General features: G+C 50.8%; 1 protein-coding gene across 5 annotated transcripts in view; it reads left to right on the forward strand.

Moving 5' to 3' along the window:
• Positions 1-19,005, forward strand: part of GAS7 (growth arrest specific 7) — a 208,833-nt gene that overhangs the window by 72,918 nt on the left and 116,910 nt on the right. The window contains exon 1 of one of the 5 annotated variants that reach the window (XM_077892645.1): positions 14,326-14,478. The exons of 1 other annotated variant lie outside the window; for it this stretch is intronic. In XM_077892645.1, the coding sequence (XP_077748771.1) occupies positions 14,390-14,478 (89 nt within the window). In that variant the 5' untranslated portion in view covers positions 14,326-14,389. Of the gene's footprint in view, positions 1-14,325; positions 14,479-15,185; positions 15,333-15,362; positions 15,515-19,005 lie in introns of those variants that run through there. 3 more of the 5 variants (XM_077892646.1, XM_077892649.1, XM_077892643.1) reach the window with 3 other exon arrangements.

A 19,005-nucleotide genomic window follows, 5' to 3' on the forward strand; every position in this document is an offset into this window, starting at 1 on the left:
ACTGGGCAGGTGCAGTGCCAAAAATGTGACTCACGCGGCCGCAGGTATGGACGGCAGCAAGCATGCTCCGTCGCCATGGGAACGCAAGCATGTATTCATGTCAGAGCAGAAAAGAATTCACTTGCCCTCCTTGGGGATGTGGGTATTTCCCACACCGTACCCTGGGCACATCTGCCCTCCCCGAGGCCGCAGTGTGGCCCTCGCCCCCACCCCCCTCCATCCGGCATCGCTCCCTCCTGTTGGGCATCCTGTAGATGCAGCCACCCTCCATCCAGCCACACGTCCAAGGCCTCAGCTGAAGGCCCAGTGACCTAGTCCTACAGGAGGAGAAGCAGAAGGTCTGAAGGCTTTCTTGAGGCATGGCCGTGCGACAAGGTGACAGGGACCGGGCTTCGTGGTTGCTCAGATCTGACTCAGGTTTTCTGCTGTCACTCAGGAGCCCTGTGGCCTCATGGGTACATCGGGACAGTGCACACTTTGCAGAAGGATGAGGTGAAAGCATGTCAAAGTGCTTGGCCTGTCACTCAGTGAGTCATGACTCTCTTCCATTCTGCCCCCTGACAGTCCAGGGGGCTTGGGATGGAGGCTGACACACTCAGGGACGGTCGTCCAGAAGGCACAGCTCTCCCGGCTGTGGATCATAATGTTGCTCCAAAAATCTGATCTCCTCCGATGTAGTGACTGCCATTTGTACAACAGTTGCTGTTTTAACATCGTCGAATCATTTTGTTTACGTTAACTGGTTTAATGTGTATAATATCCCGTGAAATATGGTGTCCACCTTGCACCGGTTGGTTGTACCAGTTGCACCTTGCACGGGGGTCTTTGGTCACAAACACCAGAAACTGACTCTGGCTGATGTAAGCAAAGTGGAATTTATTGCACAGAAGCTCACAGAATGGGCGGGAGGCTGGGGAAAGCCGAAAACGGACAGAAACCGAGGTGCTCAGGTGTGTGAGGCCGGGAGGCAGAGTTAACAGGGGTGATCTTAACAGCAAAGGCCCTGGGGTCAGGTTTGCTTGGCTGTGACGGATGAAGTCCAGCCATCTCCCAGCATGTCAAGCCAAGAGCATCTGGAGGCGACCGTGGGTCACACACAGCTTTGTCCTGTGAAGGATCCCTTTGGTTTTATGGTGGCACAGCTGGCACTGGGCTCAATGGTCCTGCAGAGAAACTGCCCGGTGGGGGAGAGCAAGTTCCCTAAACCGAATGGGGCGCTGTCGAGACGGGTAGAGGATGCTGGGCAGCTTTAGCAACAAACGTCTGTTGCAACGATCTTGGACAAAGCTCACTTTGGGCTTCTTTCCTGAAGATGAGAGATTTGAGCCATGTGACCTCCGTGGAACCTCGCTTTGTGGCATCTTTCTTTTTTAAAGATTGATTTATTTTTATTAAAAAAAATTTTTTTTAAAGATTTTATTTACTTATTCATGAGACACAGAGAGATATGCAGAGAGAGACACAGGCAGAGGGAGAAGCCGGCTCCCTGCAGGGAACCCGATGCGGAACTCGATCCCAGGATCCTGGGGTCATGACCTGAGCGGAATGCAGATGCTGAACCGCTGAGCCACCCAGGTGCCCCATTTAAAAAAATTTTTTTTAAAGATTTTATTTATTTATTTGAGAGAGAGAGAGAGAGAGAGAGAGAGAGCACGTGCACAAGCAGGGGGAGCTGCAGGCAGAGGGAGAGGGAGAAGCAGACTCCCTGCTGAGCAGGGAGCCCCACGTAGGGCTCAGACACTTAACCAACTGAGCCACCCAGGTGCCCATTATTTATTTTTGGAGAGAGAGAGAAAGAGAGCGCGCATGCTCAAGAGGGAGGCAGAGGGAGAGAGAATCTGAAGCCGGCTCCATCCTGAGTGCAGAGTCCTACACAAGGCTCGATCTCACAATCCTAGGACCAAGATCGGAGTCGAAATCAAGAGTTGAACACTTACCCGACTGCAGTCCCCAGGTGCTCTGACCCTGTGGTTCTAACAGGATTGCTGGGATGACTGTTGGCATCTCCTTCAACAGGGAGGAAAATATGAATGAGCATAATTAGACTTCTTAGTCTCCACTGTCCTCTTGAAATTTCCTGCTCCCTAGTATGTGTAATTAATAACTGATGTTTTCTAAAATCCACTTTTTAATAAAATGTGTCCACAGAAAATTACAGAGGTTGTAACAAATGTATTGGTATTGGCTGTGTATATTTTTATTTAATTATTTTTAAGTAGGCTTGGTACCCAACATGGGGCTTGAACCCATGACCCTGAGATCAGGAATCATCAGGAATCGTGTGCTCTACTGACAGAACCAGGTGCCCCTGTGTGTGTGTGTGTGTGTGTGTGTGTGTGTATTTTTTTTTTGGGGGGGGGGGATTTGTTTAGGGACACTTGAGTGGCTCAGTGGTTGAGTGTTTGCCTTCAGCTCAGGGTCTGGAGCTCCCTGCAGGAGCCTGCTTCTCCCTCTGCCTGTGTCTCTGCCTCTCTCTCTCTCTGAGTCTCTCATAAATAAATGAATAAAATCTTTTTAAAAAATAAAGATTCACTTATTTACTTGAGAGAGAGAGAGAGACGGCCCCCCCGTACCCACATCTTTTAAAATCAACTTCCCTGAGCTATGATTTGCTGTAAAGTGAAATTCATTCATTTGATGTGTGCAGGTCAATGACTTGACAAATGTAACCGCCACTATCATCAAAGCACAGGACATGTTTCCAGAATGTTCTCTTCTGCCATTTATTGTCAGTTTCTCTCCTGTTCCTCCCTCATCTCCTCAGATCACCTCTGATTTCTATTCTATAGATCGGTTTGTGCCGTTGGAGGATTTCCTACGAGTAGACCATGCATAATGTGCTCTGGAAGCTGGCTTCTTTTGCATCGGAGGTTTCCCCTGTTGTTGCATCAATGGTTTGTTCCTTCTGGTTGCCTAGTAGAATTCCATTAGTCGAATACACCATAATTCACTTCTCCATTTGTCAGGTGATGGGCATTTGGGGGTACTTCCAGCGGTTAGCTATTACAGATAATTCTGCCGTGAACATTTGTGTAACGAGTCTTTTGGACAGTTTCCATCCCTCCTGCGTGAATACCTGGGCGTGAAGTTGCTGGATCATATGGTGAGCGTGTGTGTGAGTTTATAAGATGTGCTGAAACGATTACTTCCATGTATTGTGCTTTTTAGGTCTTGTTGGAGAAAACTTTTTATATGCTGAGGTCCTAAGGTGGTCTAAACTGTTTCCTACAAGTTTTAAAGTTTTGTGTTTGATGTTCAGATCTTTGATCCATCCGTAATTTCTTTCTCCTGTTTGCTCTATAGGGGCCCATTTGCACTCACGATGCTGCCGTCAAGAGGCACCTACACTATATGGACTGAGCCAGCCAGGTGCCCCTAACTATTACTTCTTATCTCCTCTCCTCCCCAACTTCCTGTCTGCTCCCCACTTCCCAATATGATACATTGCTTATTGAAAATTTTTTTTAAGATTTTATTTATTGATTCACGAGAGACACAGAGGCAGAGACACAAGCAGGTTCCCTGCGGGGAGCCCGATGTGGGACTCGATCCCAGGACCCCAGGATCACAACCTGAGCTGAAGGCAGCTGCTCAACCACTGAGCCACCCAGGCATCCCTTACTCCTAATTTTTTTTTAAGAATTTATTTATTTATTAATGAGAGACACAGAGGGAGAAACAGGCTCCATGCAGGAAGCCTGATGTGGGACTAGATCCTGGGTCTCCAGTATCACACCCTGGGCCGAAGGCAGATGCTTAACCACTGAGCCACCCAGGTGTCCCCCTTACTCCTGACTTTAAAGGAAAAGCTTCCAGTGTGTTCCATTAAACACAAGGTATATTCTAATTTTGGATATTTACTATTTGTCAGGCAGAAAAGTCCCTTTTGTAGCCCTCATGGGTGAGGAGTTTTAATGGTCAGATGCTTTTTTCACATCTAGATTGTCACTTTTTTTTCTTATAATTTTTTAATGTGGTGAATTTAGCGAATGAGTTTTCTGGTGTTTTAATATGCTGCCTTTCTCAGGATTTAGTCAAGTTTATTTAGGATTTTACACTTATGCCCTGTGAGGTTAGGAGGCAGGCTTTTAATTCGTACACTGTTTTTCTTTGAAGGTCAGTATGCGGTGGTATAAAAGGAACTGAGTGTTTATCTCTCTCAGTGTTTTTCTGGAAGAGACTGGATAAGACAAATGTTGTCTTTTCTTTCAAAGATTGAGAAAACTTGTCAGTAGAACCACATAGACCTGCTGTAGCTTAAGTTAGTTTTAGACCACTGGATCAATTCATTTGAAGGTTATAGATCTACAGGGTTTCTATTTCCTCTTGCGTCAATTTGGAATTTGTAATTTTTTTTGGAAAAGGATCAATTAGTGGGAGATAGCAAATGACCAGTCAGCTCTAAGACTTGTGGGAAAATAGCATCTTATAGCGATTCATGCTACCAACACCTGGAAGGTGGTAGGGGGAAGATCAAAGTGAATGCTTCCCAGGGTTTTGTATTATTCAGGAGGAAGAAAGAGCTATTGATTGTCTTTATGCTTGGAGTTGAGAGTATATGTTAAAAATGTCAGTGTAAACACCTAAGTCACCTAAGTAGCATAAGTAGACTATAAATGGCCAAGTTTGTAGGGGTAGGGGGGAGAATGAAGAGAATGCAATCAACCCGATAGGAAGCAAGATAAGAGGAAGCAGAAAAATCAAAGAGAAAGCGTGGTAAAGAGAAAGCATGTCCGATTATGATTTTTAGTTTTTTTTCCCTTAGCGGTGCACATGCAGGTCACTCTGCACTGTGACTGTCTTCTCTCTCTCTCTCTCTCTCTCTCTCTCTCTCAGCAGACTCTTCCCAGGACCAGCCTGGGTCACTTAATCTGCTTGTTCTCAGCGCCTGATATACAGTAGGTGTCCAGTAAATGTTTGGATGAGCATGATCAAGAAAGAAATACATAAACACGTGGACAAATATGCCTTGCAGGTAGAGCTAGCCTAGCAGTTTCTGTGGCTCCAGGGAGACTTTTTTCTTTTTTTTTAAAGATTTTTTATTTATTCACGAGAGACACAGAAGAGAAGCAGAGACACAGGCAGAGCCCAATGTGGGACTCGATCCCAGGACCCCGGGGTCACGCCCTGAGCTGAAGGCAGATGCTCAACCACTGAGCCACCAGGCGTCCCATCCAGGGAGACATTTAATCTGCACTTGCCTGGGTTGATCTGTGAGTTAGGGACTGAGGAAGGAGCTGCGGCCTTGGATATGATGTGGGGGAGGGGGAGGAAAGTCAGTGTGAGATGCCTAGATTGTAACCAGCAGTGAATTCCTGGGCTGTGTAGCTATTAGGTGCTTGGTCCATAGGAGGGTGGCCTGCAGGCTGCAAATGAGTGCTTCTCAAGCAGCAACACACTCACCATTCACCGGGGTGCTGGCTAACCCAGCAGTTTCTGATGCGGGAGTTCTGGGGAGGGGCCGAGACTCTGCATTTCTGACAAGCTCCAGGGACTATCCTTTATGGAGCAAGGCTTCCGGCTGTGTCACCTACACCGAGGCTTTCCCTGGATGCTTGGGGACCGCACAGTGGCCCACTGCCAGGAGAATAGGCTCAAATGGAAACCGTTCTCACTTCTGGGGCTGTCAGCAGTGAACGAGAACATTCCAAGGCTGTGCTGGCCAAGAGAGGGGCATCCCTTAGCCCCAGACCGTGGGTTTGTGACTCCAGCCGTGTGCGGGGCCCAGGGCCCCAGGGCGGCATGGGTTTGCCCAGCTGCCTGCCTGGTGAGCTCACTCTTCCTCATTTTCCCGTTTCTCAGGCTCAGCCACATGGCTTGTTTGGACACGTTGTATCTTGGGAAGCTCTCCTCTTTGTGATTCACATGTCACTTGTCACTGTTCTCCAGCACCAGTGCTCTTAATCTGTGCAATCAAAATCCCATTTCCCTGCCTGGTTCCTGGGAGGCTGCTCCTCACTGTCACTGTCGTCCCTGAGGTCCTCCTGTTGGTGTGCTGCCCCCCGGGCCAGACAGGCAGGCTTGCTCCCGACTCCCAGAATCCTGGCATAGGCACTGGCTGGTGACTATGATGTCCTAACACCCACTTTTTTCTTCCTTTTTAGTCTCACTCTTTTTAGAGAAGTGGCACGAAACCAGCGGGCAGTGGCCCAGATTGCTGGTCAGCCACTAATGCACTGAATCCGGGGCCAGACAGACCACAGGTGCCAGCCCCGGCATTAGGTGCGCCCCCTCCCCCCCCGCCCATTGCTGTCCCTGTCACATCTTGGAAAGGTGCAGACAGCCGGTCCGCTACCTTTGTATCAACTCCGGTGCATTGGAGTCGGGGAGGCTTGTGGACAGAAGGATCTTCTTATGCGTAAGTGATGGAACCTGGGGATTTGATGAGTGGGGTCTGGCTCCAGGGCTTTACAGAAAGCATATTTATAAGCCAGAGGAAGCTCTGACACGGCAGGACAGTGGGAAACTGAAATGCCTTTAGGGCTGTCCCGAGACCCTGGGCAGGGCCTGGACCTGGACATCGGGGAGCCCCATCCTTGGGCAGAGGTGATGCAGCCAGAAGGGATGCGGCTCATCACCCCGGCCTGGGTGCTGTGAAGTGGGCTTTCTGTGGTTAAAGCAGCTGGTGGAAGGGGTTCTGCATGCCAACTTTGGCTGATGGGGCCCCAGCCTTCCCTTTCGTGTGCAACTTGGCTGGACAAGCTGTTGGAGCACGCAGTGTCTGCGCCAGGCAGGTGGGTAGCAGTGCTGAGTGAGGCACGTGGGGACACCAGAGCAGTGTCCCCAGATGGCACGTGTGTTTAGCTGTACAGTGGAATCACCTAGCAAGCTTGAAAGACGGCCATCTCCAGGTCTCTCCCTCAGAGATCTGTTAAATGGGTTCAGGGATCTCCAGGAATCAGGGCGATTGTAAAGCTTCCAGATAATTCTAACGGGCAGCCAGGATGGCGGAGAAGGCGGCCACAGTTCTCTTGATCCTATCAGGTGCAACTTCAGTACGTACAGCCTTCTAGATTTTTCAGGACACGGTTGAAATCTTAAATCTTTTCATGAGAAATTTCCTGGGTGTCATATGTAGGCTCCTGGTCTCTGACACATACTGGGCTGGGATCCACCTGTCTGTGTGTTGACTGTGACACATGGCCGAGTATGTGCACCTGCCTTCACTGGTTTTCTATTCGTGTTCTTGGCCCTACTCTGTAAGAATAATGCTGCTGCATGCAGACAGACCGTGGCGATTCTGGCCCTGTTCCTTGGTGCCCTCTGGCCTCCTGCCCGGGAACATCCCACCAATGGCCTCCGAGGGGGACCCTCTGACCTACTGGGTGACTCCCCAGAGCCTGCGGTTGGGCTGGACCTCAGGGTGGCAGAGAGTTGGGTAGATATGGGGAAGTGAGAATCCAGAATATAGTCCCCATTTTAGAGAAATGGCACGTCCCAGACTTTTGTGTATTCTTCCTCCATTTCCCAGATTATGATCTGCCTGTGAGGGAGCCTGTGCCCCTCTCTCCCCGGCAGCCTCTTGATTTGGGGATCAGGCCAGAGGGATGGGCTCTTCACTTGTTCTCTCTCTCTCTCTCTGGGGTCTGGCCAGAAGCCTGGCCAGCTGGGTGCAGCCCATGAAGGCAGGAACTGGGAACGAAGAAGGAGCAAGGAGCCAGGCTGGGAGCAGAGGGGCAGCTGATCCAGGCTGGCGGGTGGGAGTGTGACTCTTGGGGAGGATGGGCCTGTGGTCTTTATGTCCTAGTTACTTGGTTTTTCCTAACAGACCTCAATGAATATGTGACTGTCTAAAAACCTGCCTCTGAGAAGGCCCGGGGCATCTTGTCTACCACCGAAGGGACCGCCTTGGGTGGCGCAAGGGTCATGGGAAGGTTTGGGCTTTGGGGAATCCCGTGTTACTGCACCGCTTCATGATCCAGGTGTGCAGACCACAGTGGAAGCTTCAGAATCCGGTGTTGCTGCCCCGTGTTGTGCATGTGGCCTGACATGGCACTTCCACGTGGCAGGCTCGGGTTGTGGTCAGAGTGGGGGACAGGGGAGGACTTTCTCCCTGCTGTTCCATTCTTTTTGTGGTGGCTTATGGCCAGGTCCACCTGACACGTTTGGCTTGTGGCTGTCCCACTGTGACCCCTGCTCCCCTGGTCAGACTCCCTCCTCTTCTGTGTGTAATAAAATCTCCCTTGGCCTCAATCTTCTAAGGACATTTGGGATTGCATTTAGGGCCCACTTGGATAATCCAGGATCATCACCTCCTTGTTTTAGAATCCTTAGTTACCTCTGCAAAGACCTCCTTCTTCCAAATAACATAACATTCACTGCTGGCTGTGGTTCCTGAGCTAGGCAGGAGGCCTTGGGAACCCACATGGTTTCTAGGACACCAGAATGCCAGGGCATGCAATTGAGGGTCTGCTTGTGCCCTGGCCTCTGCCACAAGAATCCCAAGTGTGACAACAAGACTTACAGCCCCACAGGTCACAAAGAAGCTGACCCAGGAGGTCCCAGAAGGTGGAGATTGAGTGAGAAGGCTGAGAAGTTGTAGCAGCCACCGCTGCCACTGCTGGCCCCTGGTATTTGAAAAATCCCATTATCTGAGCATCTTTGAACTTGGGCTGGCATTTACATGACTAATTTGGATCTGGTGAAAGCCGTATTTGAGAAATGAAAAGGGAAGTGGGGACCAGCACCCCCGCTACAATGGGGCCCGCTTTGGCAATGTCTTGGGAGGGAGGTGACTCACTGGGGTCTGAGCAACAAAGGGGCTGCTGTGGCTACAGGAAAAAAATAAAAAGCCCTTCCTCTGCCCTTGGCTGCCCCTTGGAAGTTTGAGCCCCAGGCTGGGTGCCCTGAAGGAGGCGTTTGGCCCATCCTGGTGCTGCCATTTACGAGCTATAAATGTGGGCACGCATCTGGGGCACGCTGCCGACCGTTTGAACCTCAGTACCCTCCCCTGTAAAATGGGTGTAATTATAGAACCAGCCTCATGGGGTGGAGTGAAGAATGAATGGGTGCAGCCTTGTAAACCGGAGAGGACAGTCAGGCCCATGCTAGGTGTCACGTAAGTGCTTCCTGCTATGGTTGCAGTGATCTAGGAACAGAGATGTTACAGGTCACCTGTTCCCCTTGTTGGCATGCATGTACATCCGGGCTTAGAGCAGGGCCTTATCATCCTCCCTGCCCTGGATTCAAGCTCCCTGTGGACAAGGCCCTCTGTCTCCCCTGCTTCTAGATGGTTGTGTGGCTCATTGTAAATGTGCAGCGGCATTTGCCTGAAGGATGATTGAGCAAATCCATGGGCTCTGCAGATGACTTCTTGACGCAGGTGGTCCCAGGCCCCAGAGGAGCTCAGACATCGTGTCAGGGCTTCCTGAGAGAGCATTGCTTCTCTGCTTTGGAGCAGAGATGTGGCTTTGGCAGAGAATGCTGAGTGGTTGCAATAGAGGAGTTGGAGAAACACTTGGCTGTGTCAGACAGAGAGGGTAGGCTAGCTGGGGCTTGCCTGGGGGCAGGAAACAGGGACGCATGTGGGTACACACAGAATCACGCCAGATGCCACCACGCCTCTGCTCATCATTTTGATGGAGGTGGGAGGGAATAGGGAGTCCTTTTGTCAGAATTAGAAGAAGTGGTGGAGGAAGGCCCTGCCTACCTGTCCCTGCAGGTCCCCAGGAAACCACTCCAGAGTCACCCTCCGCTGCCCCTTCTTGATGCCTTCTGGGAAACCCAGCCAGCAGGTGGGACCTCAGGGAGATGTGCAGGTTGCCCTTGCTTGAGGACCAACCTCCGGGGAGGTGGGGGGGCAACCCCTTGCAGTCTGCAGGGCTGGGCAGGGCCTCCTAAGCACCCCTCCCCTTCCCCAGGCCACCCGGCTACTGTTGTCCTCACCCTGAGAGTACAGGAAAGCCCGGGGAACCTGCAGGAGCCTAGAGGTCAGGAGGGCATTTGTTGTGGGGCCTGAGATCTCTGAGGTCTTCAGGAATTCTCGTCAGCTAGTGGTGGGTCAGCTCCCTCCGGGGGGAGGGAGGAAGGGGGGGATGGGGATGTGAGGGGCGCTGGCTTGCTAGTCCAGCAATTCTCAAGACCAGGAAGCAACCCAACAGAAAGCAGAATTAGCCATGTTATTTGAAGTTGTGCACGTAAAGGAGTTTATTAATTTTTTTTATCGAGTTACAACCAATGTACAGTATTACGTTGAAGGCTTACAGCTTAGCACTCTGATATTTTTATACGTTACAAAACGATCACCGCAATAGATGTAGCCACCATCTGTCATCATGCAAAGTTATTACAATATTAGTGACTTTATTCCCTGAGCCATACTTTATATCCCTGTGACTTATTTATTTTATAACTGGAAGTTTGTACCTCATAATCCCCTTCGCATAAAGAGATTCAAATGATCTATATCCACTGCGTTTATGCACCTTCTAGAAGCAAGATGTATGTTAGGTATCTTTAAAGTCTGTGTATATTTTCTGTGTATCAGATGAGAAGCGTTTGAGGATGTTTTTGGGTTAGAGAATCCAGTATCTAACAGGACGGTAAAAAAAAAAAAAAAAATTCTCCTTAATTGTGGGTCACAGCCTCTTTCTGATCCCCAAATAACCTATGGTTGAACTTTCTGTGGGACTTGGGTCAGGGTCACTGGGACCAACTAAGGCCCAGTCACCGTTAGACCGTACCATGGTTTCTCACCCTAGGCACGATTGGCATTGGGGCCCAGGTCGCTCTTTGTTGTGGGCGCGTGGTCTTTTGTGTCATAAGTCTTTAGTGGCATCCTCTCTCTCTGCTTATCAGATGCAGGCAGCTCCCTGTGGTTGGCATAATATTGACTCGTCCCCAACCACCCTCAACATCCCCATACACACACATCCAGGATGTCCATGTCTTAATCCCTGCAACCCGTGAGTTATAGGGCAAGAGGAACTTGAGGTTGTGGATCAGACGACTGCAGGATGGGGAAATTATCCTGCATTACCTATGCAGGCCCAGTATAATCAGAGGGGTCCTTACAAGTGGCAGAGGGAGATGGTAGAGAGAGCATCAGAGACACGGCCGTGCGGAGAAGGCTGGACACACCATTGCTGGCTTTGAAGACATAGAAAGTGGGGCCAGCAGCCGAGGAGTGCAAGCCGCCTCTAGAAGCTGACAAAGACAAGGGAGCAGATTCTTTCCTAGAGCCTCCCCAAGGAACACAGCTCTGCCACCATCTTGGTTTGAGCCCAGTGAGTCCCATTTCTGAGCCAATGAACTCTAAGATAATAAATCCATGTTGTGTTAAGCCACCAAATGTGTGGTTACTCATTACAGTGGCAGTAGGGAATTGACACACTGCCCTGCTCTCCCACCCCTATTGTGGCAACCAGGAAATGTCTCTGGACATTTCAGAAGCACTGGGTCTAGGGAGCCCCACATTGTTTCCCCAGAAAACCATAGGTGGGGGTGGGGTGGGGGAGGATTTCTGTGTTCTGCAATGAGAATGAGGCTGGGAGTGTGGATGCCCGGCAGGGCTGGTTCTGGGAGGAACCAGTGGTATAAAATGGAGTGGGTGCCACAACCGCTCCCCCAACTCCCCCCAGAGGCTCCTGGAGCTGTCACACTATCATTAACGGCACAGCGTTCCTGTGCTTGTGCATATTTGGACAGAACTAGAAGCTGAGCTATCTTCCAACTGCACCATAAAAGAGAATATAAAAACTCAATAAAACACTGAAATGTCAGCCGAGGTAGCATTGCTAGCAGAGGCCTTGGCTGGGAGGGACAGCACGCTGGGTGCCCTTGGCAGTTTGTGGAAGTCGTGGGCGGGAAGGAGAGGCCCGGGAGCCCAACCCATGCTAGGGGCCACCAAGCCTGAGCCCTGGGCCAAACACACAGCCCCCTGGACCCAACCTCAATGCTGTGATGCTGTTTATTTTGCTGAATATGACATTCATGTGGTTCTGACTTCTTCTCTGTGATCTGTCATCTCCGTATGCTTTTGGAGCCATAAACCAAGCAAAGCAGCTTTGAAGTCATTGTTCTGGGGTACGTAGGAAGTATGCTTTGCCAGGGTTCTTTGGGGGCAACCACGAGGTGCCCTTTGACTTGAGAAGTGCTCCAGGAAGAGTGTGAAGTGGACTGGCGAGGTCCATTCTGGTCCTGGCCCAGGAGCTGGGATGGACCAGAACGGAGGAGTGGGTATGCACAGCCACGGGCCCTCCCTGGTCCTCAGTTTGTGGCAACCACTCTTCCTCCCAGGTGTCCTGATGCAGCAACAGATGGTTCTGTGTTACCTCCTGCTTGCTGCTTCAGGTGCTCAGACGGAGCTCTGGCCCTTGCCTCCTCCTTGGGGGTAGGCCAGAAAACAGAAATCAGAAAAGAAATTTTAAAAAAGAAGAAAGAGTCCAGAAACATGTGTGATATGGAGGAAGACATTGTCTGTTTCCATGGCATTTTGACATGGAAGGGACATGGGCCAGACCATTCCCTGATGGGCTGGCCTCGCTGGATCAAACCATATACAGAGGCTGGTGGTTCCCAAATTTCAATGTGCAGTAGAGTCACTCCCCAGGAGGGCTTGTTAAAACAGACTGCAGGACCCGCCTGCAGAGTTCCCGATTCAGAAGGGCTAGGCTGAGACCCAAGGGTTTGTCCCTTCTAACAAATTCCCAGGTGATACTGATGCAACTAGCAGGCCCAAGGTTGAGAACTTTTGGTCTAGGACAAGAAGAGGGTCTTTGCAATGAAAACTGGTACTGATAACGAACAGTTCTCAGGACTCTACAGTGGGTGCACTGGGACCCCATGGTTGATCTGAACACTACGAGGAGACTATGCCATCCACTGTGTGATTTTTTTCCCCTACAAGGTGAAAAATTGCCTTTTTTCAATTGTCATGCAGTAAAATGGATTTTTTTGAGTGTACAATTCTACACATGTATAAATTGATGTAACCACACCCTCCACCAGGATATAGAATAATTCCATCACCCCAGGAGCCTCCCTCTTGCTCCCTCTCTGCTCTCACTACCATCCCCACCCCCCACAAGTCATCCATACCTGTTTCTTTGTCTTTTTGAGCACATCACGTAAATAGGATTGTACAGTACGTAATCTTCTGAGACTGGCTTCTCCACAGCCACGTGTGAGATGCTCCAGGTCACTACATTCATCGTTGGTTCCTTTGTGTTGGGAGTCGGGGCCCACCATATGGATGTATGGTGGCCTGTTCTTTATTGCCTGTCGTTGGTCTTTGGGTTGCTTCCAGTTTGGGGTGACTATGAATAAAGCTACTATGCACATTCACATTCATGCATGAGATTTTGTGTGGACATGTCTCCCTTCCTCTTGGGTACATACCAAGGAGAGGGATGACTGGCTTGTATGGTGTGTATGTTAACCTTATAGGAAACCACCACACTGCTCTCCAGCGGGGTTGCACCATTTTGCATTCCCAGCAGTGTCTGGGACTTCCAGCCACTCCGCATCCTTGCTGCCACTTGGGGGTTGTCATTTTTTTAAATTCCATTCGTTCTAGATCAGGCCTGGTTTTAAAATGTCTGGATGAATCTCAGAAAGGCTCAGATTTGTCCAAGGTCCCCAGCCTCTTGGTGGCTCCTTGGCTCCGGCCTTTTACCTTGAAGGCTGTGAACATTCTGGGTGGTAGTGTACGGGAAGCCAGAGCTTCTGAGTGTGACTGGAGTTCCCACAACATCCAGGGCATATGTATGGGAGAGTAAGGCCTATGACCAGAGACTAGGGAATCCAGAAGAACGCAGAAAAAAGAGATTACCCAGAAGGAAAGAGGTACATCCTAGCATCACAGAGGTGGAAGGCACTAGGCTACTTCTCCGTCCCTATGCTCCTCCACCCCTGTCTTATTTTTAGGCTGAGGCTCAGAGAGATGAAACAGCTGGCCAGATGGGCTCACTGTGTCTCTTGACTCTACACCTGTGGCAGAAGCCACCTTTGTTTCAGGGCCACCAGCAGCTTCCCCTTGATGCTGGAAGAGTAGAGCTTTTGCAAATTGATGTACCTGGTCAGGATCATCATACTCCCTTGGTGCCTTGGCCTCGGGTCTGCTCCCGGCAGGAGTTGGCATTAGGAAGGGGGCTTTGGAGGGGCGGTCATGGTCACAGCTGAACCAGAGCCAGTGACTTAATGGGAGGGAGGGAGGTTCAACTGAAGGGAAGGTCCTTTCTCCAGAGTCCATCCCACCCACCCTCGAGGGGACCGGGCGCAGCTGCCCTGGAAGGCTGTGGACATGCTTTCCCGATTGCAGAATACTTCTCTTTCGTTTTGAATATCATTTGTTTGGTTGCCACGGCAACGCCGAGTCTCTATTTTAATGCTAACCTGCGTGGCTGCAACTTTCTATATATAAATGCTGCTTTGCACAGTGAATTAGCTGATGCCACGGGAAGCAGTGGATGTGGAGACGGTGGCAGCAAATGACCAGTGTGTCAGCTTTGCAAGAGGAGGGACTGCAGCGGGGCTGAGGTGAGTGGGAGCCCTGGGGCAGGTGCTCGAAGCTCATTGGAGCCCAGGGACAGCCAGGTGGCCCCGCCAGGCCTGGTGCAGGGAAGCCTGCCCTGGAGAACCTCTGTGGGCAGGTGCTGGGCTCTGCTCTGGAGGAACCCAGGCTGATTCTTGTCTGCCCTCCTCCTTCCTTCACCTAGTCTGGGTCTCATGGTGGGAGGTACCCCGAGGCTTGAGAGAGCGCAAGCCACTTGGGCGGGGGTGGTATCTGCGGTGCACTTGGTGGAAAGCGAGTTCTTCTTGTTGTCTTCAACTTACCTTGGTTCTCTGTTCAGGATCTCCACCTCTTCTGTTTTGCTTTTTTCTTAATTCCTGAGTGTGGCCAGGCCTTCCTGGGGCCAAATGGGTCCTGCCAAGTGGTGCCAGTAGAGTCCTTGGGAGAAGCCTGGAAGGGGCTTTGAGAGTCAGCAGGGTCAGCCTACTGGGGGAAGCCCAGAGAGGTGCTGCGACCTGCCAGATGTCACACAGCGGGTCAGAGACAGAGTGGGACAGCAGTCAGGTCCACAGGGATCTTCCGACAGGGGTGAGGGGGCACATTCTGTTGTGGAGTCGGGACGGCCGTGGGTGTACACTCCAGAGCTACAGGGGCTGCAGAGCGGGAAGCACAAGCTGGGGGGCTGGGTATGTAACAAACACAAGATTATGTAACAGCATCTGAAGCCTCTTAAGGCTTCTGGAAAGTACATGCAGGTGGGAGTCTAGGAAACTGGGATTGGTGTGGAGTCAGACACTTCCTGTGTGACAGTTGTGTTATCTTCTCTCGACTTCCCTGCCTGAGCACCGGGTGTACAGATTCTCCTTGCAGCCCTGTTGTGGTGAGTCCATGTTGCGGCAAGTGTGAACCTGCCAGGGACCTTGATCAGGCCCTGATGAGGGGGTGATGCGTCCGAGCACAGAGCAGTTCGGAAACTACACGGCTCCGTCCCCCCCATGGCAGGGATGGGGTGCTGCCAGGAGCAGAGGAGTTCTCCGAAGATGGGGATTGAAGCAAAACGCGGTACAATTTTATCATATTAGAAAGTCTCGCTTGGGCTGCTGCTTCTTTGACATTAAGCATTCGACAGATATTTTAAGTGCATTGGATCCAGAGGCTGGGACCCTCTTCTTGAAAAGAGAAGATCTGAGGGCGCCTGGGTGGCTGGTGGAGCGTCTCCCTTCGGCTCAGGTCGTGATCCCAGGGTCCTGGGATCGAGTTCCGCATCGGGCTTCCTGCTCACTGGGGAGTCTGCTTCTCCCTCTGCCTCTGCCCCTACTCATGTTCTCTCTCTCACTCTCTCTCAAATAAATAAATAACCAACCAATCAATCAATCTCTTAAAAAGAGAGAGAGAGAGAGAGAGAAGACTGAGGATGCTAAGTGCCCAGGAGGGGCACACTCTCCTGGGAGGCTGGGAGAACTGGGAGCATTTCTCTCTGCCTGGGTGGGTCTCGAAAAGTGAAGCGAAGGAACCTTTTAGAGGAATTTCTGATGGAGAGGCAGGTAAAGGAAGGGGTCCCTAATGAAAGGAGCTCCCGACCTGGTAGAACAGCGTGTCGGGATCTGTGAGTCGCGAGCCGCACGCTGCATGTGATCAGCGTTAAGCAGCTCGGGAAGCCGGATGGCAGGGTGTCAGAGGGCATCGCACGCGGTAGGGCGTGCGCCGCTGCGCGGAACTTGGGCTTCGTGTGTCTGTTGGGTTGTGAAGGGGAATGGGCTCTGCACTGCGGGGTGAGACTTGGAGAAACAGAGTTGGGAAACTGCCTGGCCTTGGGTGGTGCCTGAATGAGCCCGAATTTTCTCCTGCAGATACATGGCCGTGGATCTCCTTCCCAGGGAAAAGCCGGCAGGAGAGAGGAAGGCTTCTGAGTGAGAGCCCCACGCAAGCATCATTTTGAGACGCGGATGTGGTGTCGTGTGCAGCGCAGATGGGGCGGCAGGGCAGTGGGGGAGTGTGAGGTGTGGGAGTGGGTTGGTGGCGGCCGTCCTCCCCAGGCTCCGAGGTCCGGAGGACAGCTTCCTGTGGGTGGACTGAGAAGGACGTTGTGATCCTTGCAGCAGTTGCCCCGATCACCCTGCATTCGTCCCAGAGGCTCCAGAGCCCCGCAGCTCTGTGTCGTGCACTCCTCCCACCAGGATGGGTCCAGTCTGCCTTCCCACCAGGCACTCACTGGGGTGCAAGGGTGCTGGCTTCCAGCTACTTGGTCGTGCTGCTCCAAGGAAATCTCTCTGCTCACAGGGGCAACAGTGTCATCTTGCCTTTGGACGTGTGGATGCACATCTGTCCTTCCCGAGGCTGCTGGGCCTGGCTCCCTCAGCAGATTCCCCAATCTCAAAGCTGCTGCTGTTTTTTTTTTTTTTTTATAAGATTTTATTTATTTATTCATGAGAGACAGAGAGAGGCAGAGACACAGGCAGAGACACAGGCAGACGGAGAAGCAGGCTTCATGCGGGGACCTTGAGGTCATGCCCTGAGCCCAAGGCAGATGCTCAACCACAGGGCCACCCAGGTGCCCCCCAATCTCTAACCTTCTATCAGGCTGCTCAGTGCATGGCTTTGCCTTTGACGCCATCTCTGCCCCGCTTCCTGCTGGTGGTGCATGCCTCACTCCTTAGGCCATTTTGCTTCCTTATGCACCTGCTCCCCTTCCAAACCTTCTGATCAGCTGATGGGGTGCCACTTTCCCATAAACAGAGCAGGACGGCCTTTCAGAGGCACTCGTGCCCCAGAAATCTTGTCTCGTGCTTCCCTTCCAAGGAAAGTGAGACCCAGGCGGGGGCGCATAGCTCTGGGGTGAGAGGAAGTCAGCCACACATTTGCGGCTCTTAGGATCTCTGGACGCGGGTGCCCAGCTGCAGCTGGCAGGCAGTGTTGGTGGTAAGAGGTCTCCGCCAAGGGATGGTTAGCGTGGGGTGGGAGCAACTAATTCATGCTCTTAGTCTAGGATGGTGGTATTTGATTCTTTAAAAGCCAGGGAGCCCTCTCTCCAAACAAGTGCTTCTGCAGATACCCAGCAATTTTGCAAGGAGCTGCACGCCAGTGGCCAATGGGCAGAATGAAGTTCGGGACCGTGGGAGGTTTTGTGGTTGTTTTGTTTTGTTTTCGCCCGTGGTTTCATTTTAAAGCCACTGGGTTGGTTTGCCAACATCTAAAAAATCATCAGATTACACATTCAAGATTAAGATTCCTGGTGTCTCATGCAAAAAAAAAAAAAAAATGAGCAGCTTTGATGACCCCCATCCTCGGCGCCCTGCAAGAGTGTCAATGTGCTGGTCATAAGGGGTAGGTTTTCCAGAGTGCCACAATTCTCACCCATCTCTGCTGTTCACCAGCACAAGACCAGTGATGGGATAGTGACCATCATTTGTTTTTTTAAAGACTTATTTATTTTAGAGAGAGGACAAGAGGAGGGGGAGGGGCGGAGGGAGAAAGAGAGAATCCCAAGCAGACTCCCTGCCAATTGCTGAGCCCCATGTGGGACTCGATCTCAGCGACCCCAAGATCGTGACCTGAGCCAAAATCAAGAGTCGGCCGCTCAACCAACTGAGCCACCCAGGTTGCCCGTCATTCTTTTTTTTTATTTTTTCAAATTGAGGTGAAATTGCTACATAACATTTGTTAAGTGTGGAGTGTAGGTACAACGTTCTATTTCAGCGTCCGTCTGTGCTCAGAGAGATCACCCTCAAAAGTCTAGTTAACATCCATCACCGAACAACTGACGCCTCTACCCATTTTGTCCACCCCCAGCCCCCTTTCCTTCTGGTAAACATCGGTGGGTTTTCTGTATCTGTGACTGCACGTATGAGGCAAATCATATAGTATTTATCTTTCTGCATCTGACTTGCTCCACTGAGCATAACGCCCTCCAGATCTATCCACTAGTTCTGCTCTGATCTTTATTATTTCTTTCCTTCTGCTAACTTTAGGCTTCGTCTATGCTTCTTTTTCTCGTTCCCTTAGGACATAAAATTAGATGGAGATTGTTCTTGTTTATCAGGCCAGTCTGTATTGCTATGAAGTTGCCTCTTAGAACTGCTTTTGCCACATCCTATGGATTTCGTTCTGTTGTGATTCTGTTTTTAATGGTCTTTAGGTATTATTTGATTTCTTCTTTATTTCTCTGATGAGCCCTTGGTTGTGCAGTGGCATGTTGTTTCATCTCCCCACGTTTGTGGTTTTTCCAGTTTTCTCCTTGTAAATTTATTGTTAGTTTCATACCATTGTGGTAGGGCAGGATGCTTGATTGGATTTCTGTGGTCTTCAATTTTTTTGAGACTCGTTTTGTGGCCTGATATTTGATCTATACTGGAATATGTTCCATTTGCTCTATCCTGGACTATGTCCCATGTGCACTTGAGAAGAGGGTGTGGTGTGTTCTGTTGCCCTTGGATGGAATGTTCTGTGTGTCTGAGGCTCAGAGTGTGGATAGAGTGCCTGCACTCGGTACTGTCCTGTTGCATCCTTTTAAGACCAAGAGGTGAGGAGAGACAGGGATCCCTAGCTGAAGAAAA

Source organism: Canis aureus, chromosome 3 (assembly GCF_053574225.1).
Source record: "Canis aureus isolate CA01 chromosome 3, VMU_Caureus_v.1.0, whole genome shotgun sequence".
Lineage (NCBI taxonomy): Eukaryota > Metazoa > Chordata > Mammalia > Carnivora > Canidae > Canis > Canis aureus.